The sequence below is a fragment of the Eubalaena glacialis genome, chromosome 19 (assembly GCF_028564815.1).
Source record: "Eubalaena glacialis isolate mEubGla1 chromosome 19, mEubGla1.1.hap2.+ XY, whole genome shotgun sequence".
Classification (NCBI taxonomy): domain Eukaryota; kingdom Metazoa; phylum Chordata; class Mammalia; order Artiodactyla; family Balaenidae; genus Eubalaena; species Eubalaena glacialis.
The window spans coordinates 22609874-22634747 of record NC_083734.1 but is presented as its reverse complement, the minus strand read 5'-3'; the positions used below and the strand labels follow the sequence as shown (position 1 = coordinate 22634747).

Sequence of the window (24874 nt, the reverse complement as noted above, 5' to 3'; positions counted from 1 at the left end):
GTATCCACATATCCAAGCATCCACAGAATCCAATTCAACACTGCTTTAAGGGGACTGGCAATGAAGAGGTTAATTATTAGACATTCGTAAGGGTTAAGAGCCAGAGCCTTCCTCTTCTGTAAATCAACACCCACAGAACCATCTTTGAAATCTATATCACCATCACCAGAGCAATCTCACCAATTCCTCACCTGCAGCAGGAGGATGCTGGCCACTAACTGTTGGTAAATCCAAAGAGCTATCAGACATGACATGCTTAAGATCTCCTCCCACATCAGCCAGTTTCATGTCAAACTGAACAGAGAGTGCATCTTCAGAGTCCTCCTTGCCAACACTGCTGCCACCAATGGAAGGGAGATCCAAGGACTTCACCGAAGCAGAGTCTTCTTTGGTGTGTCTGAAAGCCGCTGCTTTCTCTCCCAGGGATCTGTCCGAGTTCATGGAAGAAAATTTACTGGAGTGGAAGTCAGCAAAATCATCATCACTCTTTCCTGAGGGAGTGTTATCTTTCAGCTCTTCAACACCTAGTCCCGATCCTTCCAGAGAGAGTTGTTTGAAGACATCGTATTTGGTAGACGCAGCGGCAGAGTTCTGTCCGTTCTTCACTGTGCTGCTCGCGCTGCTGCTTAGAGGAACAGGACTACTTTCCTCTTTAAGGGCCTCATATTTGTCATCTGCCTTTTGCTCAGATGAAATAGAACTATTACTGAAAGCCATAAAATCTGCAAAGTCATCCTGCTCCCCAACAGATGCTGGACTAGAATATTCCCCAAAAAGGTTGAATTCTCCAAAATCATCAGCCAAACTAGAAGTTTTAGTTGACGCCAATGTCGTCATGGGTGCCGCAGACCCCGCTAGCTGGGGTCGTGAGGAAACAGATTTTGATGCACTAAATGCAGCTGAAAAGGACAATGGTTTCTCGCTGCTGCAAGTAACTGAGGAAAACATATCTAGGTCTGCTAAGTTCAGAGGATTTTTCACTTGTGTTTGTGGTTTCTGTTGGATAGCTCCTGAGGGGAAGGCTGCCAGGAAAGGTTTGTCTTTTGCTGGTGGCTCTAGTGGTGAGATACTATCGGCGGTTTTAAAATCGGTGAAACCATCATCATTTCCTGCAGATCTGAATTCTGCAAAGTTTTCTCCTGAAAGAGAAAACACAACCAAATACAAAAGAATGCTGAGCTGAAAATTCCATGATCCATATTAAAGTACAAGCATATTACAGACTTTTCCCTCACTGGCTTCACATTATTTAACCATAGTTTAATAATATCCCTACCAAATATCCCTTTTGTTTCCACACTGAAGGCTAGTGATAGGGAAATAAATAAAAATCAAACTGAGCACATGTATCACACAATTTTCATTTGCTCATTTCAGTGTGATATGATATGTGACATGATATGTCTGTGCCAGAGCCTTCAGCTGTCCAAAAGCATTGCTCTAAGGATGTTTTCTCACTCTTTCTAGCCAGCCAAGCATACAGGAGAATAAGAAATAGGCGCTGGACAGTGGTTAAGAATCCGCCTGCCAATGCAGGGGACATGGGTTCGATCCCTGGTCCGGGAAGATCCCACATGCCGCGGAGCAACTAAGCCCGTCTGCCACAACTACTGAGCCTGCGCTCTAAGCCCGTGAGCCACAACTACTGGGCCCGCACGCCACAACTACTGGAGCCCGCACGCCACAACTATTGAAGCCCGTGCACCTACAGCCTGTGCTCTGCAACAAAGAGAAGCCACCACAATGAGAAGCACTTGCACCGCAACGAAGAGTAGCCCCCGCTCGCCGCAACTAGGGAAAGCCTGTGCTCAGCAACGAAGACCCAACGCAGCCAAAAATAAATAAATTAAATAAATAAATTAAAAAAAAAAAAAAAAGGAAATAGGCGCTGGAGGCTCCTGAAGAGAGGCATATTAAAATACATAGTGGCCCTTTAAAGATAAAATGTGTTACATGGTGATCAATCAGAAAAAAAATATCACAGGTACCAATGAAGTATTATGAAAGATGCCACATCTAATATTTAGGATGTACAAGACTCTGCTCAACTAGGCACTTAAGCTTATGGTTAGATACTATGTGGTTTTGCTCAAGTATATTGAGGCATTAATTTGAAGGGATTTGATGAAAAATTCTGAAAAGGCATCTGCTTATTTGCAAAGCATTCTTGCTAAGGGCACATTATAAAGTAGTTCCCTCCACACTTTCCAACAAATAAGCTGAATCTTACCAAAAAAATCCATGAGTACTTGGGCTCTTCTTGAAATCAGCAATCTCACTGTACCAATCAGCACTTATTCTTATTTATTACAATTCAAAGGGATTTGAATACCAATTCCATTATTAAAAATTTTGAGGGGACTTCCCTGGTGTTGCAGTGGTTAAGAATCCGCCTGCTAATGCAGGGACACAGGTTCGAGCCCTGGTCCAGGAAGATCCCACATGCCATGGAGCAACTAAGCCCGTGTGCCACAACTACTGAAGCCCACGCACCTAGAGCCCGTGCTCCGCAACAACAGAAGCCACCGCAATGAGAAGCCCGCGTACCGCAACAAAGAGTAGCCCCTGCTCGCCGCAACTAGAGAAAACCCACGCGCAGCAATGAAGACCCAACACAGCCAAAAATAAATAAATAATAAATTTTTAAAAAAATTTTGAGGATCGGATTTAAACTTTAGTTTATGTTGTGCTACTCGGAGGATGGGGTTACTGGCAGCATTTTTTAAATTATTTTTTTAGTTAGAGAAAATAGGTACTAAGGTATTTCTCATAAATAATTAAATAGACGCAGTTAAGATACTGATAAAAATCTGGGCCCATGGTTCTTAATAGGGTTTCTATTCTTTATTATCACAATAATGTTATCACTCATAGGCATGAGGTTAGGACACAGATGATCTCAGTTTTCGAATAGTGCCTGAAGGTCTTCCATAAAATCCACTAGGTTATACCAGATAATGAAAACCAGAGATAAACCAAATATAAATATAGCTATACTAACATCACTTATTATTTAAAAATATGAATGCCATTTCTGGAGAGTTATAAATTAAAACACAAGCTTTAATTTCTTCATCCATTTTTTATAATTCTATTTTTCCCTAAAAATGAGATACAGAAGCATATGAACTATAAAAATGTGTGTAAAACCAAAATATAATTCTGCAAATTGTCACTAAAATAATACAGGCTTTAAATATATTGTGCTTATAACATGATATATACTTTGATACATCATATGAAAAAAGCATGGGGGCTTCCTTGGTGGCACAGTGGTTAAGAATCTGCCTGCCAGTGCAGGGGACACAGGTTTGAGCCCTGGTCTGGGAAGATGCCACGGAGCAACTGGGCCCGTGTACCACAACTACTGAGCCTGCGCTCTAGAGCTCGCGAACCACAACTACTGAGCCTGCGTGCCACAACTACTGAAGCCCGCGTGCCTAGAGCCCATGCTCTGCAACAAGAGAAGCCACCACAATGAGAAGTCAGTGCACAGCAACGAGTAGCTCCCACTCGCCGGAACTAGAGAAAGCCCGCCTGAAGCAATGAAGACCCAACACAGCCAAAAATAAATAAAATTAAAAATAAATTTATAAAAAAAAGAAGAAAGAAAAAAGCATGGAAAATAATGGAAGCTTATTTTCCCCCTAATTTGAGCTACTTAACAAATTCACCAGCATAATTTATCAACGCAGAGAAATCTATTTAATATTAGGGAAATTTTAGAAAGAGACGAACAGCATTCAGAATTTCTGTATTTTATGTTTTTATACATACCACTAATAAAACTAAAGTCAATTTCACAAATTGACAGGAGAAGATGTAAAACTTTAAAAATCGCCCTAGAATTTTAGACAAGTACATCACTGATAATATTTGTATTATTTGTGTAAATAAAAAGGTAATAAGCAGCCAATTTTGTCACAGCCTAAATTTTTGATGTGCTGCTTTAAAATGTCTGTGAAACTGACAAGTTTTGCTTGGTTATTTTGTAAAGGAAATCACCACAGCAAACTAAACTTACTGATGAATTGTAAACGTTTCCATTAGAAATGTAAGCTGGGTGAAAGGGTTAAAAAGAAATAAAAATGGGTGGGTTTACATGTTCAAAAACACAGGGGCTTTTTGGGCAAATAAATTAGTTGCAGACACTGGAAGCTTGCTTATCAGGAGGTACATTAAGCATATGACTTCATGGGTAGCTTTTCAGTCCACTGCTTTTTTTTTTTAAGTTTTAAAATTAATTAATTAATTTATTTATTTATTTTTGGCTGCGTTGGGGTCTTCGTTGCTGCGCGGGCTTTCTCTAGTTGCGGCGAGCGGGGGCTACTCTTCGTAGTGGTGTGCGGGCTTCTCACTGCGGTGGCTTCTCTTGTTGTGGAGCATGGGCTCTAGGGATGTGGGCTTCAGTAGTTGTGGCATGCAGCCTCAGTAGTTGTGGCTCACAGGCTCAGTAGTTGTGGTGCATGGGCTTAGTTGCTCTGCGGCATGTGGGATCTTCCCAGACCAGGGCTCGAACCCGTGTCCCCTGCACTGGCAGGCGGATTCTTAACCACTGTGCCACCAGGGAAGCCCTGTATTTTCAATGAGAGTAGAAAAAAATATATTCTCCTAAAATGAACAAAGTTGGCATCTCTCCCTGGAAAGCCGTAAAGGTAAGACAGGAATGAAAGCAAGCACACAACAATGGCAACAACCGTCTGGGATTCTGTTCGTAAAGTACTGCAAAAGCAGGGCTAAGATGTGCTGCTTACATTTTGGTGGCACCATGGTGTTTCCCAGGAATAACATACATATCATACGATCACTAATACCAGAGTATATAAAGAACCCTGATATTAAACCATGCTCTTTATTCCAAACTTGCCTTGGCCCAAGAGTTGATAAAAGCATTACTAGGAGTAAATGCCAAATTAACAAACCAGAAGTTCCTCTGGGGTTTATTTTTGTACTCCTAGTACCTAATACAGGCACTGAGGAAGAAAGTTATTACATCCTAAAGGCCTGAATGAAACACAAGGAAACATTTCTAGAACCTAAGAGCTGTAAAAGATTGAATATTTCTAGAGATATTTAAGCAGTACACTTTCTACTTTAACTTTCACACATATACCTTACCTTTCCTGTAATTTCCCCCCACCTCCCCACGCCCTCCCCATTGCTCGGAGAAAAGGGTTAGAACAAATGATTGTGGAAGGATGTTCCAAATTTGATTGTCCAATACAGAGAGGTAGAGTGTGGTACTGTTCCGAGGAAGAACTGGGAAATGATGTCCTTCAAAGCGGTTAAGCTTTGAAGGACATCATTTGACCTATGGATTATCTAAATCCTACACATCAGGTTTCTAGTAGGATTTAGCCACAAATATGACTTTACATATATGGCTCTCAAATTATCTTTCTACATTGCTTTCTACTCTATTTAAGCCCTTCTATCAGAGATAGGAACCACACAGGCACACAAAGCCCTCTCACTTCTTCTCATTAAATTACAGCCAATTTTGAAAATCTTGAGACGTAGAAGACTGGTTGCTGCCTTGCGCGCAGTCCACAGATTGCTGCACTGCCAACAGCTCAAGTCTTGTTTTGAGCGTTAAAATAACCGAAAGTGGTCACAGGAGTCTAACTTGGCTTGAAGGCTTCCAGTGAAAGGGAATGCACTATCTTCAAAGGAAATTGCATTGATGTGGGGTTTGCCCTAAATTTTAGAAAATAATTTTTCTAAATTATCAGTTATTTTATTATCTAATAACTGAACCACATTTTTCTTTCTTGTAATTTCCAGAGCTACAAAACGAAACAAAAACAACCACACACAGTAAAATAAAAGAATGTTTGGGATGCTACTGAAAGAACCATAAAAATCTCTTATTAAAAATTGAAATAATTTATCCATTTAAGGAAACAAAAACTTACCTAAAGATTTACTCTCTGCTGTCTGTTCAAGTTCTCTGAAAGCACTATATTTATCACCAGGCTCTATGATGAAAAGACAGAAGCCCAATTAAGGTTAGGAGCCTTAAGATCACAGCTCAAGGACATTCACCATAAAAGGTCACCACTAAAGACAAAAATTTACATTCATAGGTTCATGAATTTATGAACTGTTTTTACCTCCAAATGGAACAGTATTTTCAGAGGACTTGTCAGCTGCAATTCCTTTAAACACAGCATATTTATCCACTGAAGCTGATCCTTTAGTTCCAGGAAGTGGCATCAACAAAGAAGGGGCACTAAAAGGGAAAAAGAAATATTTCTTAATGACTAGAACATTGTCTCCTTACCTTGTCATCAAGGAAGAAGTTAGAATTAAAATGGCACACAGATACCTAGTTAAAACTCATGGCTCCATGCTTTAAAAGTTAGAAACTATATATGTACACCACAAATGACAAAAAAAACAACATCCTTTTCCTTGAAAAAAAATATATTGAAACAACACTCAAGCAATAATTCTTTTCTTGATTATGTGAAGAGGAGTCAGATCCACGCTGACCATCTAATCATCTTTAAGCCATGAGAACCACTGGAAAGGCATTAGAAATAGATTATTATAGAATGATGACTTCCTGTAATTTTAAATTTAGGTCCATAAAACTGTGAAAGTGAACTGCTCCAAGTACGTATACCCAATATTTTAAAGTAAATTATGTTAACCTTAATATAAATTATTCTCTAAAATGGGTTCAGAATGCAGAGGTGGAATAGTTAAGATAAAAATCTATTTATGAAATGCTGTTCAAGCCAAGATGTAAACTGTCCTTCTTTTGATCACACTGCATTGCTTACTGGCAAAAGTTCCCACATCTGATAAGCAGGAGTAGAGTTAATATAATTTGCATTTTTACAAGGATCACATCAGCAGTTCCAGAAGCTATCTTTGCAGCAAAACAACAATCACTTCAAAATTAGATAAAGATACTTTTGCCTGTGGTCACATTTCCCTGCTGGATGGAAAAATAGTGTAATGAGTAGTATCTGTGTGGGTAATTCTTGGGCGGCTTAAACACAGACTATAAAAGCACTGCCTTTTTTTTTTTTCCCCTTATCAGACCCAGGCAGCTCCCTGGAAGAACCACCTTTACATATGAATGACTACATTCCACTACTAGTTTGTGTCATTCAATACCATACACACAAGTTATATAAATGGATTTCAATTGAGTTCTTTGCCCTGGAGCAAAAATTTTCTACAGTCATTGAAATCTTCTTATCAGTGGCCTACAAGCAAGGTAAAAACCCTGCTCTTGCACATGCATGCTAATGGGCGTCTGCAGTGCCTGGAGGACTTAGTGCTATCAAATGTTATAATTTCACACCAATACCAAACAGCTGCTACATCTTTGATCTGGACAAACAGGTCACTGTTTATACAGTATAGGTGGATTTCTAGAAGTTCCATAAGTAATTAAACTATAACACACTGAACAGAATGTTATATAGGAATAAAGGTAATTAATGTCTTAGGAAAAAACCACAAAGTTGAATGATCTATTTGTTTTTTCATGATCGCCAACGTTAGCTATAGCCCTTTAAAGTCCATGGTAAAATCTTCTACTAAATATGACGTTTATTTGAATGTTATTAATTTAAAAATTATTTTCAGAATTGGGAAAAAAACCAGAGGATCTTCAGAGTAATGTAGTACTGCTGAGTGAAGTCAACAAAATAAAATTCCATTCAAAAAACGCTATGACTCAGACTATAATTTTACGCATATTACAAAGGAAGAATTCATTCCAGTTCTTTCCTTAAAGTTTTTATTAAATTAAAAAAAACCGTAATCACCATGAAAGTTTTTATGCCAGTTGTATAAAGTAGTTATCTGTTCCAAACATGCAAATGGTTATTTCTACTGTTTAATACTAACGAAAGGTACTCAGTGAGAGAAGCATACTGTTTTAAAATTTAAGAACCTGCATTCTATTGAAAGATGAGACTTTAGAGAATTTGGCCACAAAAAAGTGCTTTGCTTTTTCTCTAGTGTGTCACCTGTGTTTTACAGTTACTTCACGTGGCTGTGGTAGGTGACTTTACTTAGTTGCTCAACCTGCTAAATACACCCATTTAAAAAGCAAAGAAAATAAACCAACTCAAAACTCCTACGCCTTAATCCTTTTTGAACTATTCTATCGCCAGCGCCCCATGACCGCTTTGTTTATCATACGAGGCTCCCCAGTGCCCGGCACACGGGAAGTATTTTCCGAATGGATACATGAATGATGTTGCTCCCTTCCAGATGCCCTTTCATGCCAGCTCAAGTGCTATTCCTCCTTTGACTTTGACATTCAGTTCAACACCGAGTCCAACCAATTTCTCAGATACATACTTTTTGGTATCTGTAACTCTAAACCCAGGGTAACTCTCATAACCTCACAACAGGATTACCATGGAAGCTGCATTTATCCCATACCTAGTAGCAAAAATCACTTTCACCATGCCACTTATTTCTAAAATGCTTTACAGATTATGTCACAAATCATAAGGCATCCCATAACTGGTGCCTGCCCTTAACTAGTGTCATTTTTTCAGACTAACAATACTCTCCGCTCCAGCCTATTTTAACACCTTACTTGCCTTTTCATCTACTCGAACAAATAATGTCCATTTTTGCTTAAAAATACTGCTCAAAGTGGTCTTACCTATTTATATCATGATTTAACAAATATCCTTTTAAAATAACTCACAATATGGAATACAGATCATCATAAACTAGGGAATTCATTATACATGAACACACAAACACACCACTGAAGGAGCAATTCTAAGAGAGTTTTATTAGATAATATAAATACCCAGATAAAACTAACTATCTTTAGAGCAGAAACTGTGCTTTTTGCTTCTGTATTTCTAGTGCCTACCCCAATGTCTGGCACACAGGAGATGCTATGTAAATGTTTCTGAATGAATAAAGAAACAATGAGTGTGGATTCTTAGACATGAACAAAATGTTTTCATGCAAGGAAAGCACAGAAGTAGTCAAGCCAGAACTGAAGAAGAAAAATCTGCAAAGTATGGCTGTATATGAAAGTAAACTACTGTGTGGAGATAATGCCACACAAAATTGCTAATACCCCATATATCTCAGGTCTGGCCACCATCTTAAAACTTTCTATGCCCAAATTTTAATTTCATCTGCTGAAAGTTTTCTCCCTGAGGAATGAACCATCAATTTGTTAAATTCAGTTTGTAACCTTCATACTACAATATATTCATCCAACAAACCTTTATTAATTACATATCACAGGCTAAGTATTACATACAGAGACATGAAATACTGTCTTCAGGTACTTACAGCCTAGTGAGGGGAAAAGTCAGGTAAACCAGTAATGGCAATTACGACACAGATATTCACAGGCTACCATGGCAGTAGAGAAGGAGAAGCCCTTAACTCATCTTAGAGGTGGGGACTGATGGAGTGGAGTTAGTAAATACTTCCTATAATGAACCGATTTTCAACATGGAACTAGAATTAACTATAGAGAGAATTTCAGATTGAAGAAAACAGAACGGAAAAGGCCAGAAGCTTGAAAGAGCATGGTCAGTTTGGTGGTTTACGTGTGGCTGGAGGTAAGCTGTGGAGAAATGGCAACAGTCAAGAGGGTTGGCAGGAGCCAGATCACACATGGCCTTTTCCCACGCCAAGCAGAGCTGACAGAGTTGATGGCGGTAAAGGAGAGAGAAGGGAGACAAAAACAGCATGTTTCTGATTAGGTGACTGGATATGGTGATCTAACAAATTTTTATTTAGCTTTGAGCAGGAAAACAATGAATCATTTTATGGAGGTAATTTGAGATGCCTTGGGTCATTCAGATATGTTCTAGATAGCAGTAGAACATATCAATTTGTGCAGAGGAAGAGACCTGAGAAAGAAGTTTTATGTGTCTATCAGGTTAATACGTGTGTGTGCTGGTATAGCGGGCTTGGAACTCCCAGTACTTTACAGTCACACCCCTTGTATGTTTCTTCTATGTGTCATTTACAAGTGTCTGATGTATTCTTAAAATCAGGAGAATAATTCTTTCCCTAATTTCTAATTCTCTATAAGGCCTATCCCTTAGTTTTTCTTACAGTGTCTGCAGGAAGTGTTGACTAAGAAATAATCAATTGGTTAAAATAGAAAAGATGAATGAAACTGCACAAATAGGAACATAAGAGAAACGGAATATGTACCCTGACAAAAACAAGTTCCAAAAACAACCAAAGACATTCACATTGCTTACTCAAAGCCTCATGTGCTCTACTCGGTGGAAGAAGTATCTACTAAGTACTTTTAAAAAATGATGGAGATAGGAGCTTCAAGATGGCGGAAGAGTAAGATATGGAGATCACCTTCCTCCCCACACCCCACAAATACATCAGAAATACATCTACACGTGGAACAACCCCTACAGAACACCTACTGAATGCTGGCAGAAGACCTCAGACCTCCCAAAAGGCAAGAAACTCCCCACGTACCTGGGTAGCGCAAAAGAAAAAAGAAAAAACAGAGACAAAAGAATACGGACAGGACCTGCACCAGTGGGAGGGAGCTGTGAAGGAGGAAAGGTTTCCACACACTAGGAAGCCCCTTCACTGGTGGAGACGGGGGCTGGCGGAGGGGGGAATCTTCAGAGCCACGGAGGAGAGCGCAGCAACAGGGGTGCAGAGGGCGAAGTGGAGACATTCCCGCACAAAGGATCGGTGCCGACCAGCACTCACCAGCCTGAGAGGCTTGTCTGCTCACCCGCCGGGGCGGGCAGGGGCTGGGAGCTGAGGCTCTGGCTTCGGTCGGATCGCAGGGAGAGGACTGGGGTTGGCGGCGTGAACACAGCCTGAAGGGGGCTAGTGTGCCACAGCTAGCCGGGAGGGAGTCCGGGAAAAGGTCTGGAACTGCCGAAGAGGCAAGAGACCATTGATTTGGGGTGTGCAAGGAGAGGGGATTCAGAGCACTGCCTAAACGAGCTCCAGAGGCGGGCGCGAGCTGCGGCTATCAGCACGGACCCCAGAGATGGGCATGAGATGCTAAGGCTGCTGCTGCCGCCACCAAGAAGCCTGTGTGCAAGCACAGGTCACTCGCCACACCTCCCCTCCTGGGAGCCTGTGCAGCCCGCCACTGGCAGGGTCCCGTGATCCAGGGACAACTTCTCCAGGAGAACACACGGTGCGCCTCAGGCTGGTGCAACATCACGCCGGCCTCTGCCGCCACAGGCTCACCCCGCATTCCGTACCCCTCCCTCCCCCCGGCCTGAGTGAGCCAGAGCCCCCGAATCAGCTGCTCCTTTAAACCCGTCCTGTCTGAGCGAAGAACAGACGCCCTCAGGCGACCTACATGCAGAGGCGGGGCCAAATCCAAAGCTGAACCCCAGGAGCTGTGCGAACAAAGAAGAGAAAGGGAAATATCTCCCAGCAGCCTCAGGAGCAGCGGATTAAATCTCCACAATCAACTTGATGTACCCTGCATCTGTGGAATACCTGAATAGACAAGGAATCATCCCAAATTGCGGAGGTGGACTTTGGGAGCAACGATATATATATTTTTTTCCCTTTTTCTCTTTTTGTCAATGTGTATGCGTATGCTTCTGGGTGTGATTTTGTCTGTATAGCTTTGCTTTTACCATTTGTCCTAGGGTTCTGTCTGTCCGGTTTTTTTGTTTTTGTTTTTAGTATAGTTTTCAGCGCTTGTCATTGGTGGATTTGTTTTTTGGTTTGGTTGTTCTTTCTTTCTTTTTTAATTACTTAAAAAAATATTTTTAATAATAATGTTTTTTTTTTTTTTAATAACTTTATTTTATCTTTTTCTTTCTTTCTTTCTTTTTTTCTCCCTTTTATTCTGAGCCGTGTGGATGACAGGCTCTTGGTGCTCCAGCCAGGTGTCAGGGCTGTGCCTCTGAGGTGGGAGAGCCAAGTTCAGGACACTGGTCCACAAGAGACCTCCCAGCTCCACGTAATATCAAACGGCGAAAATCTCCGAGAGATTTCCATCTCAACGCCAAGACCCAGCTCCACTCAACAACCAGCAAGCTACAGTGCTGGACACCCTATGCCAAACAACTAGCAAGACAGGAACACAACCCCATCCATTGGCAGAGAGGCTGCCTAAAATCATAATAAGGTCACAGATACCCCAAAACACACCACCAGACGTGGATCTGCCCACCAGAAAGACAAGATCCAGCCTCATCCACCAGAACACAGGCACTAGTCCCCTCCACCAGGAAGCCTACACAACCCACTGAAACAACCTTAGCCACTGGGGGGCAGACACCAAAAACAATGCGAACTACGAACCTGCAGCCTGCGAAAAGGAGACCCCAAACACAGTAAGTTAAGCAAAATGAGAAGACAAAGAAACACGCAGCAGATGAAGGAGCAAGGTAAAAACCCACCAGACCTAAGAAATGAAGAGGAAATAGGCAGTCTACCTGAAAAAGAATTCAGAATGATAGTAAAGATGATCCAAAATCTTGGAAATAGAATGGAGAAAATACAAGAAACATTTAACAAGGACCTAGAAGAACTAAAGAGCAAACAAACAATCATGAACAACACAATAAATGAAATTAAAAATACTCTAAAAAAAAAAAAAAAATACTCTAGGGCTTCCCTGGTGGCGCAGTGGTTGAGAATCTGCCTGCCAATGCAAGGGACACGGGTTTGAGCCCTGGTCTGGGAAGATCCCACAAGCTGCGCAGCAACTAGGCCCGTGAGCCACAACTACTGAGCCTGCATGTCCGGAGCCTGTGCTCTGCAACAAGAGAGGCCGCGATAGTAAGAGGCCCACGCACCGCGATGAAGAGTGGCCCCCGCTCGCCACAACTGGAGAAAGCCCTTGCACAGAAATGAAGACCCAACACAGCCAAAAATAAACTAAAAAAAAAAAAAAAGTCATTCTCCTACATATCACAATACCATTAAAAAAAAAAAAGAAACTCTAGATGGGATCAATAGCAGAATTACTGAGGCAGAAGAACGGATAAGTGACCTGGCAGATAAAATAGTAGAAATAACCACTGCAGAGCAGAATAAAGAAAAAAGAATGAAAAGAACTGAGGACAGTCTCAGAGATCTCTGGGACAATATTAAATGCACCAACATGCAAATTAGAGGGGTCCCAGAAGAAGAAGAGAAAAAGAAAGGGACCGAGAAAGTATTTGAAGAGATTATACCTGAAAACTTCCCTAATATGGGAAAGGAAATAGTTAATCAAGTCCAGGAAGCACAGAGAGTCCCATACAGCATAAATCCAAGGAGAAACACGCCAAGACACATATTAAACTATCAAAAATTAAATACAAAGAAAAAATATTAAAAGCAGCAAGGGAAAAACAACAAATAACATACAAGGGAATCCCCATAAAGTTAACAGCTGATCTTTCAGCAGAAACTCTCCAAGCCAGAAAGGAGTGGCAGGACATATTTAAAGTGATGAAAGGGAAAAACCTACAACCAAGATTACTCTACCCAGCAAGGATCTCATTCAGATTCAAAGGAGAAATTAAAACCTTTACAAACAAGCAAAAGCTAAGAGAATTCAGCACCACCAAACCAGCTTTACAACAAATGCTAAAGGAACTTCTCTAGGCAGGAGACACAAGAGAAGAAAAAGACCTACAATAACAAACCCAAAACAATTAAGAAAATGGTAATAGGAAAATACATATCGATAATTACCTTAAATGTAAATGGATTAAATGCTCCAACCAAAAGACACAGACTGGCGGAATGGATACAAAAACAAGACCCATATATATGCTGTCTACAAGAGATCCACTTCAGACCTAGGGACACATACAGACTGGAAGTGAGGGGATGGAAAAAGATACTCCATGCAAATGGAAATCAAAAGAAAGCTGGAGTGGCAATTCTCATATCAGACAAAATAGACTTTAAAACAAAGACTATTACAAGAGACAAAGAAGGACACTACATAATGATCAAGGGATCAATCCAAGAAGAAGAGAGAACAATTGTAAATATTTATGCACCCAACACAGGAGCACCTCAATACATAAGGCAAGTACTAACAGCCATAAAAGGGGAAATTGACAGTAACACAACCATAGTAGGGGACTTTAACATGCCACTTTCACCAATGGACAGATCATCCAAAATGAAAATAAATAAGGAAACACAGCTTTAAATGATACATTAAACAACATGGACTTAATTGATATTTATAGGACATTCCATCCAAAAACAAGAGAATACACTTTCTTCTCAAGTGCTCATGGAACATTCTCTAGGATAGATCATATCTTGGGTCACAAATCAAGCCTTGGTAAATTTAAGAAAATTGAAATCGTATCAAGTATCTTTTCTGACTACAACGCTATGAGACTAGATATCAATTACAGGAAAAAATCTGTAAAAAATACAAACACATGGAGGCTAAACAATACACTACTTAATAACCAAGAAATCACTGAAGAAATCAGAGAGGAAATCAAAAAATACCTAGAAACAAATGAAAATGAAAACACGACGACCCAAAACCTATGGGATGCAGCAAAAGCACTTCTAAGAGGGAAGTTTATAGCAATACAATCCTACCTTAAGAAACAAGAAGCACCTCAAATAAACAACCTAACCTTACAGCTAAACCAATTAGAGAAAGAAGAAAAAAAAAACCCCAAAGTTAGCAGAAGAAAAGAAATCATAAAGATCAGATCAGAAATAAATGAAAAAGAAATGAAGGAAACTATAACAAAGATCAATAAAACTAAAAGCTGGTTCTTTGAGAAGATAAACAAAATTGATAAACCATTAGCCAGACTCATAAAGAAAAAAAGGGAGAAGACTCAAATCAATAGAATTAGAAATGAAAAAGGAGAAGTAACAACTGACACTGCAGAAATACAAAGGATCATGAGAGATTACTACAAGCAACTATATGCCAATAAAATGCACAACCTGGAAGAAATGGACAGATTCTTAGAAATGCACAACCTTCTGAGACTGAACCAGGAAGAAATAGAAAATATGAACAGACCAATCACAAGCACTGAAATTGAAACTGTGATTAAAAATCTTCCAACAAACAAAAGCCCAGGACCAGATGGCTTCACAGGCGAATTTTATCAAACACTTAGACAAGAGCTAACACCTATCCTTCTCAAACTCTTCCAAAATATAGCAGAGGGAGGAACACTCCCCAACTCATTCTACGAGGCCACCATCACCCTGATACCAAAACCAGACAAAGATGTCACAAAGAAAGAAAACTACAGGCCAGTATCACTGGTGAACACAGATGCAAAAATCCTCAACAAAATACTAGCAAACAGAATTCAAAAGCACATTAAAAGGATCATACACCATGATCAAGTGGGGTTTATCCTGGGAATGCAAGGATTCTTCAATATATGCAAATCAATCAATGTGATACACCATATTAACAAATTGAAGGAGAAAAACCATATGATCATCTCAATCAATGCAGAGAAAGCTTTCAACAAAATTCAACACCCATTTATGATAAAAGCCCTGCAGAAAGTAGGCATAGAGGGAACTTCCCTCAACATAACAAAGGCCATATATGAGAAACCCACAGCCAACATCATCCTCAATGGTGAAAAACTGAAACCATTTCCACTAAGATCAGGAAGAAGACAAGGTTGCCCACTCTCACCACTATTATTCAACATAGTTTTGGAAGTTTTAGCCACAGCAATCAGAGAAGAAAAAGAAATAGAAGGAATCCAAATAGGAAAAGAAGTAGTAAAGTTGTCACTGTTTGCAGATGACATGATACTATACATAGAGAATCCTAAAGATGCTACAAGAAAACTACTAGAGCTAATCAATGAATTTGGTAAAGTAGCAGGAGACAAAATTAATGCACAGAAATCTCTTGCATTCCTATACACTAATGATGAAAAATCTGAAAGTGAAATTAAGAAAACACTCCCATTTACCACTGAAACAAAAAGAATAAAATACCTAGGAATAAACCTTCCTAAGGAGACAAAAGACCTGTATGCAGAAAATTATAAGACACTGATGAAAGAAATTAAAGATGATGCAAACAGATGCACAGATATACCATGTTCTTGGATTGGAAGAATCAACACTGTGAAAATGACTATACTACCCAAAGCAATCTACAGATTCAATGCAATCCCTATCAAACTACCACTGGCATTTTTCACAGAACTAGAACAAAAAATTTCACAATTTGTATGGAAACACAAAAGACCCCGAAGAGCCAAAGCAATCTTGAGAAAGAAAAACGGAGCTGGAGGAATCAGGCTCCTGGACTTCAGACTATACTACAAAGCTACAGTAATCAAGACAGTATGGTACTGGCACAAAAACAGAAATATAGATCAGTGGAACAGGATAGAAAGCCCAGAGATAAACCCACGCACATATGGTCACCTTATCTTTGATAAAGGAGGCAAGAATATACAATGGAGAAAAGACAGCCTCTTCAATAAGTGGTGCTGGGAAAACTGGACAGCTACATGTAAAAAAATGAAATTAGAACAGTCCCTAACACCATACACAAAAATAAACTCAAAATGGATTAAAGACCTAAATGTAAGGCCAGACACTATCAAACTCAGAGGAAAACATAGGCAGAACACTCTATGACATAAATCACAGCAAGATCCTTTTTGACCCAGCTCCTAGAGAAATGGAAATAAAAACAAAAATAAACAAATGGGACCTAATGAAACTTCAAAGCTTTTGCACAGCAAAGGAAACCATAAACAAGACCAAAAGACAACCCTTAGAATGGGAGAGAATATTTGCAAACGAAGCAACTGACAAAGGATTAATCTCCAAAATTTACAAGCAGCTGAATATCAAAAAACAAACAACCCAATCCAAAAATGGGCAGAAGACCTAAATAGACATTTCTCCAAAGAAGATACACAGATTGCCAACAAACACATGAAAGGATGCTCAACATCATTAATCATTAGAGAAATGCAAATCAAAACTACAATGCGATATCATCTCATACTGGTCAGAATGGCCATCATCAAAAAATCTACAAACAATAAATGCTGGAGAGGGTGTGGAGAAAAGGGAACCCTCATACACTGTTGGTGGGAATGTAAATTGATATAGCCACTATGGTGAACAGTATGGAGGTTCCTTAAAAAACTAAAAATAGAACTACCATACGACCCAGCAATCCGACTACCGGGCATATACCCTGAGAAAACCATAATTCAACAAGAGTCATGTACCACAATGTTCATTGCAGCTCTATTTACAATAGCCAGGACATGGAAGCAACCTAAGTGTCCATCGACAGATGAATGGATAAAGAAGATGTGGCACATATATACAATGGAATATTACTCAGCTATAAAAAGAAACAAAATTGAGTTATTTGTAGTGAGGTGGATGGACCTAGAGTCTGTCATACAGAGTGAAGTAAGTCAGAAAGAGAAAAACAAATACCGTATGCTAACGCATATATATGGAATCTAAAAAAAAAAAAAAAAAAAAGTCATGAAGAACCTAGGGGCAAGGTGGGAATAAAGATGCAGACGTACTAGAGAATGGACTTGAGGACACAGGGAAGGGGAAGGGTAAGCTGGGACAACGTGAGAAAGTGGTAGTGTATATATGGACATATATACACTACCAAATGTAAAATTGATAGCTAGTGGGAAGCAGTTGCATAGCACAGGGAGATCAGTTCGGTGCTTTGTGACCAGCTAGAAGGGTGGGACAGGGAGGGTGGGAGGGAGGGAGACGCAGGAGGGAAGAGATATGGGGATATATGTATATGTATAACTGATTCACTTTGTTATAAAGCAAAAACTAACACACCATTGTAAAGCAATTATACTCCAATAAAAATGTTAAAAAAAAAAATAATGGAAAGGTGTTGACAACATACTGAATCACTTACTGTACCTAAAAGTTAAAACATTAGAAAACATTAGAAAAATGTTTACGCAACTGTCTATGCAAACAAACAGAAACCTGAAGGCCTAAAAGCCACTGATCTCAAACAGAAGAACGACATGGATAAATAATCATATTTAGATCTCTAAATGATGATTTCTGTGGAAAAGCAATAGTATGTTATATTGCAAAATGTCAAATTATGTGCCCCTTCCTAAAAAGCTTTTCAGCAGTTGAAGACCTGGATCTAATATAAGAACATGAAGTCATGCCTGGCACAGGTGCACTCAGCTGTAATAAATCAGGTTTAGCACAAGCAAAAAGAAATATTGTTAAGCAGGTGTGTACTGGGAGGAAATGGTAGAAGCTGAAGTTTAAGGTGGACAAAGGGGAAGGAAGTTTGAAGAGTGAAAGTATGAATACACTAGGAATAACCAAGAAAGCATGAGAGTAAGGAGTCCTAATTCTCTTATTTATACTTAGGCTTCTCATTGTGGATGGCCTCTTTCTCAATTATTAAATACAGTGTTAACTATATTCAACTCTTTTCTACCTGTTTCCGTGCTGAGAATTTGATTTTGAAGAAGCAGGCAACTCTTGGAAATCACTGAATGAGTCATCAAGGGATCCTGACTTGGAAGCATCTTGAAAATCCTGGAAGTCATCTTCTTCTGGTTTGACCACCTAGGTTTACAGAGAACGTTGAAATAGAAAACGTCTTATGATAAAAAGGTAAATAACAAATCTTCAACTGTCAACCTCAAAGACTACTTTTTTCTTTTTCAAAGACTACTTTTTAACGCTTCCCATTTAAGTACAAACACCTAATTTTAGAAGAACACCCTTTAGACATAAACATCAACTCAAGTGCGTAAGGCAGGAATGCTGCCTAATATTTTTAAATTCTCTCTTGTACAAACGGTAAAAGACTGGTTTAAACAGTTAATTTATATAATTTTTAAATAGCTGAATCACATTTAATAGATTACTGAGAAACTGCCATCTTTACAAAACATTTTAATCATGTCTGTAAATTAAAGAAGTGATACAAGTTTGTTTTAACTCATCACATACATGTATAAAGGAAACCGTGACACGGACTCCTAATCCCATGCTTAGGAAGTGAGCACTGTTAACAATTCATCTGTTTTATAGAAAAACGAGCTTATATTATATTGTTCTGCACTTTAAAAAAGATGTAATTACATAACATGGACATCTTTTCCATGCAGTACATGTACATCTACCGGCATTCATTTTAATAATCTAATAGTTTACCACTGTAGAGATAAACCAAAATTTATTTAACCTTTCTTCTTCTGATGGATATGCAGCTATTCCTAATTTTTTACTCTAACAAACAATGCTACAACAAATATCCTTGTATATTTTTGCTAATTTGAGTTACTAAGTTCTGTGAGACCGCTAATAGAGTGACTGCTGGGTCAGAAGATACAAACATTTAGAATTTTGATAGCTATTGCCAAACGTGCCTTCCAAAAAGGCTGTACCAAAAAACCCTTTTCCCTACATTTTTACTGACACTGAATATATGTTTAAAACTCTTTTTGCTAATCTGAGAAGTGAAAAATAAACTGAAGCATCTTAATTTCAGGTTTAGCAGCTTCCTCAAAAGACACAGCCTAAGGATTTAATTAGCTTTATTAAGCTTGGTGTTTAAGACATATATGATAAAGAACTATAAACTTTTAGCCAAAATTCAAGTATCTTAAGGCTTAAGAAATTTTTTTTTTAAATAATGAAAAATTAAATGTTGTATTGTTTTAATACTGCTTAATTTTCACCCCCAGTGTCCATCATAATCCAGCAATCTTTTCTGCATTCCTGGAAAAAAAAAGTTGCCTGGATTCATTTTCAGGGATAACTTAGAATATGCACAGCCTCTCCATTTTGCACAGCCTCTCCATTTACCTGATTTGCAGGGTAAGTTGACATGAAGCCACTGGAAGTCTGGGCTGCAGCTCCCCCGACTGGTCCAACAAGATTAATGCCCATGACTGGCTGTCCGAGGGTGAGGGGCATGGAGCCTGCAGGGCCTGAAGGCATCCCAGTTGGCTGACTCACAGCAGTAGGCAAAGTCATAGGAAAGCCACTTAAAGTTGGAACAGGAGCTGCTGGAAACTGATTTAAAGCATCGGGACTCATGGCAGGAACACCCCTCTACATAGAACAGGAGGAAAATGGAAACATTTTAGGAAATTGAAAACCACATACAACCCAAATCTGGCAAAGAGAGACTTAACTGTAAAATCTGTAGCCCTGGTATGTTTCCACTCTGACTCTCCCAAAACTCAGGAATTTGACACAAGAAAATAAGTTATGAGGTTAATGTGAATCTAATATTTAGCAAAGAAATGGCCAACACATACCAATTCTGACATTTTCACTCTGACAAGTTTGGTTAATTCACTACAATCAAATCATTTACAATGATTTTGTAATATGAGAAAAACTGCTGCCAGACCGAGTATACTTTATCTATATCTAAGGAATTTTAGACAAGGACTTCAAAGGACAGAGAGTAATTTCATCTATTACTAACTAACTTTCAAGTTCAGAAGGGTTACAGTTAGGTCAGAGAATGTTAATATATTAAAGTCTTTAAACAAAGGAATATTTTGCTAGTATGCACATCATATAAACTGTACATTTTTGAAGAACTGTATCCTGAAACTAATCTAAATTTTAATGTCCAAGGAGTTCTGCAAGGTTGTAGAAAAAAAGGATTCATATTCTTTCAGTTTATATTGGAAAGTCATTTGACCTAACCTTAGAAACAATGTCTACCTGTGTTACTGCTATCATGGCGAGAACAGTATAAAGTTCTTCTTTAGTAAGTTTGCCAGGTGTGGTTCGATTAGCTAAGGCCCATATCTGTCCAAGAGTTTCCCTGGGAAGTCCGGATGACATCAGGATGGGATAAAGTTTAGCAGTATCTATTCCAGTCGGAGTCATTGTGGTTTCTAAAATTTTCTTATACGCATCTATTAAAGGAAAGACCAGATTACAAATGTAAACATATTACAAGTGATTCATCTTTTTTGTTGTCATTGCTGCTTATACAAGAATAATCTTAAGTCACACTGCTCTAAGAGCATGAAGCCACATCAAGGGTTTAAACTGCTGTAAAGATATTCAAGTGCAAATATCCAGCAGACAATTAGGGTCTGGAGCTTAGAAGAGAGGTTGGAGCCTGGCCCTACAGACAAAGATTTGGGGTTAAAGGTAAGAGAAAGTCTTATAATTCATTAGTAGATAGTAACAACAATAAGATGGAGGTGGTATAAGCAGATATTTTGGACTTTAAAAAAGAAGTTGTAGAGTAATGATGGTGGGACTAATTTGAAAATAGCAGTGGGAAGCAAGAATTATACCAATATCACCTTTCTCTTGTCCCAGTGAATTAGAGGCTATTAGAGGAAACATCATTGGGTAAGGTGCTTTGGGAACACAGCCTTTAGAGAAAGACACGGTTTCAGTTAGAGAGCGGAATAAGTGTTTGAATAAAGGAAGGGACCGTTGGGGAGTTTTTCACTATAAAATGGCCTTTCCAAAGGACAAAGTGGGAAAGGCTGTTAGGGACAGGGTTGCCACATAAAATACAGGACGCCAATTATTGCATGGGGTATACTTATACTAAACAACTATTTGCTGTTTCTCTGAAATTCAAATTTAACTGGATGTTCTGTATGCTTATTTGCTAAATCTGGCAAGCCTAGTTAGAGGAGTTTGGGGGATGAAAGTAGGGCTAAGGCAGACGGAGAAAAATGCTTAAAGCAAAAATTTTACATCTAGCATTTAGATATGGATTACAGGTTAGTAGGCTGACCGTAAGAACACATATTTTGGCTAGGAAATTATGTGTACGTGTATGTTTGGAGGGAGAAGGGAGAAAGAAATACAAGCTGGCAGAAAAGGGACAGAATCCCAAAATGTACGAAGATCTAGATTTTGTTTGTTTGGCTTGTAGACAGAGAGGAAGAAGAAAAGATGCAATCTGTCTAACGGGCAGTTGGGAGGAAATCAATTATCTTTATGTACAACTGAAGTCCCCTGTGGTTTTGGGAAATGAGCCTTTCAATTTGTGATTATGTGATTCTGAGGAAAGGTAGACATTACTAATTTCTTCCCCAAAAAAGTTGAGCTACAGGGATCTTGCATGAGTTTTATTTAAATCAAGTGTAGAATCAACCTAGATCAAGTCTATGACCAACATAGAGAGCTAAAGATCAAAGTTACCTTTAGTTTTTAAGGGGTTTGCAAAGCAAATTGAACAAGTTACAATATACTAAGAGTGATTAACATAATGCCATTGTAATAGTCATTATTCTATGCACATCAACCATGGCTTAAACACACTATTCCCTTGTACCAATTGAATACTACATCACAAAATGTGTACTTCAGTGATTTTTTGGCTCAGCAGTTAATAACATACATAAGGAAAAAAGCAAACAACACCTTCCAATGTAGGAAAAGATGCCACTTGGTGTTTTACTTCATATAGTATTATATTGACAAAGTCAAAGAATATTTTTTAAATATATTAACGAATCACCAAGAGTTCAGAAAATTATACTAAACATATTAGTACTAGTCTTGATGTTATTAATAATCTGTGAAATAAATATTTGATAGTGTCTTTTAAAGCATAATAAATCTAAGAAAAGCTTTTAGATATAGAAGTATATGATGGTCAATAAAACATTAAAGCAAAATACTTCTCCTTCATTTATATAGTTATTTCATACATGAGACAGTCTTTTTTTTTTATTTTAAATATTTATTTATTTATTTATTTGGCTGTGCCGTGTCTTAGTTGCTGCATGTGGGATCTTTTTTTTTTTTTAAGCTGCAGCTTGTGGGATCTAGTTCCCTGACCAGGGATTGAACCCTGGCCCCCTACATTGGAAGCACGGAGTCTTAACCACTGGACCACGAGGGAAGGCCCTATAAGGCAGTCTTAAACACTAGATGTATTTAATTTTCTGTACTCTTTTAGAAAAAATAAATAAGAAAAAGTTACAATTCCTTCTGCATATTCTGTAACCACAATAGTAAATATTTATAACTACATTTACAACATTTAAAGTAAAGTATCCAGATAGGAATCTTGGACAAAAAAGCTCTTTTTACCTGGAACCAAACTTTCATTGTATATCCAAGGAGGCATTCTGGGCTGAACAGGATCCTGTGAGGGAAATACTCCCACACCTAAGAAGTTAAAGAACATTATCTAATGTATATACTGGTCCATGTAGCAGATGGGGAAATCACACTGTGTCATGGTTTTTTTATAAGAAGAGCACTGGAGACATTAAAAAACAAAAGTCACCAATACAACTAAAATTTAGTTTCTAAGCAACTCTTGTACACCTATGTCCTAAGGTGTAAACTAACAATAAACAAACAAAAAAATATCCCTAAGATGTACAAAATCAATATTCTGGATCATATGAGGCTTGTGCCAGTCACATATATTACAAATTAAAGACAAAAACATGAGACATGCCGGTTTAAAGATTACATACGCAAAAAAAAAAAAAAGCCCAAGCTTCACTTGCAGCTTTTAATAACACTTCTTTGCAAAGTCTGATTTTTTAAAATCCTGAATATGACACTGCTGCCTTAGATGTATAGCATTTTTGTTTAAAATTTTTGTTTTTCACTTTGTCCTGTAAAATAGCCTCCAAAAGTTTGCCTCCTGGGCTGCCCACATTGTAATTCATCTCTGCAAGTTGAGTTTATAAAAATGTGGATCTAATTTAGGCAGCGGTGTGTACGATTAATTTCAGAGAAGCAAAACTATATTCTCATTGGTGACTTTTCCAGTTAAATTTTAACTTTTCAACCTTATAGAAGAACAGAAAGTTTAAGAGGGGGAAAAAGTTTTTTATAAAATAAAAGGAGAAGAAATTTTAAATCAGGAATGATTCCCATTAAAAAAACTGGTTATCGAAATTTTTTTAAAAGGAATAACAGTGTGTTGAAAGAATTCAGAGCAAAATTGTAGGGGTTAATTAGAGAAAGGAATGCATTAAATATATTTTAAGCAAAATTTCGATTAGCAAAATCAAGCAGCATTCATTTTAAGATTAATGCCTAAGGTGTTAGCATTTGAGCAACATTTGGTTAAATGAACTTTTTGCTGAATATTTCATGAGCTCACCACTCTCTTCAATGGACAGGTTTAGGTCTGAAGTCTTTTCTGCCTCTGCGGTAGTGGTACCACTTACACGTCCATCTACAGCACCCCCGTTATTGGCCATTAAACTGGGATGGTTCTTACTGGAACCTGGGCCTATGGCTTTGTGCCCAACTTCAGAAGTATTTAATTTAATTTGTTCCTGCCCAGATGTACTTATATCACAAGATACTAGGAGCTTCTCCTCCAAGGAAGGGCCTAAACAAACAGCATGAAGGATTATTTGTATATAACTGCAAGCTTCTAATTTTTCAACCATCCATCTCCACCCCCCCAATTCTAAAGGGAAGGCCCTGCCACATATAATATAAATATTGAAATAATTCAAGTCCACACATTTGTCTAGGGCTTGAGACACTTTAGCAATTTTAGAGAACTTAAACATCATTATCTACTTTGATTCTCAGGAATTCTGTGAGACAGTAGGTAGAATGGTATAGTGGAAGGTGTTCTACCTTAGAAATCTGGTGACCTATACAAGATACAGACACTTCTACTAGCTATCGCCTATTTCTTCACCTGTCAACCGAGAACGTGTAGATGAGTACATGTCTGCTAGGATCCCTCTCAGCACTGTTCTGTGCCTGAAGACACAGTAACTACCTCCCGCCCCCACAAGTGATAAAACTGAGGTATAGAAATGTTTAAAGATTTGTCCAGGGACAAACTGATAGTAAATGGAGAACCTGGGCTTCTGACCCCAACGTGCTTTATCACAGAGAGCACTTTCTAAAGCAGCTTTCCCTGGCTCATTACTCTTAAGAAAATGATGGTGGTGATTCCCCCAAACAAGAGGCA

General features: G+C 38.6%; 1 protein-coding gene across 15 annotated transcripts in view; it reads right to left on the bottom strand.

Moving 5' to 3' along the window:
- The window catches only part of SYNRG (synergin gamma), a 93608-nt gene that overhangs the window by 35638 nt on the left and 33096 nt on the right, over window positions 1-24874 (bottom strand). For 13 of the 15 annotated variants that reach the window (XM_061174689.1, XM_061174690.1, XM_061174692.1 and 10 more), the window contains exons 8-15: window positions 24041-24274; window positions 23008-23085; window positions 20659-20855; window positions 19783-20031; window positions 18404-18534; window positions 6114-6232; window positions 5916-5978; window positions 192-1139 (exon numbers count right to left, since the gene is read on the bottom strand). In XM_061174689.1, the coding sequence (XP_061030672.1) occupies window positions 192-1139; window positions 5916-5978; window positions 6114-6232; window positions 18404-18534; window positions 19783-20031; window positions 20659-20855; window positions 23008-23085; window positions 24041-24274 (2019 nt within the window). The remainder of the gene's footprint in view (window positions 1-191; window positions 1140-5915; window positions 5979-6113; window positions 6233-18403; window positions 18535-19782; window positions 20032-20658; window positions 20856-23007; window positions 23086-24040; window positions 24275-24874) is intronic. The other 2 variants (XM_061174702.1, XM_061174703.1) reach the window with 2 other exon arrangements.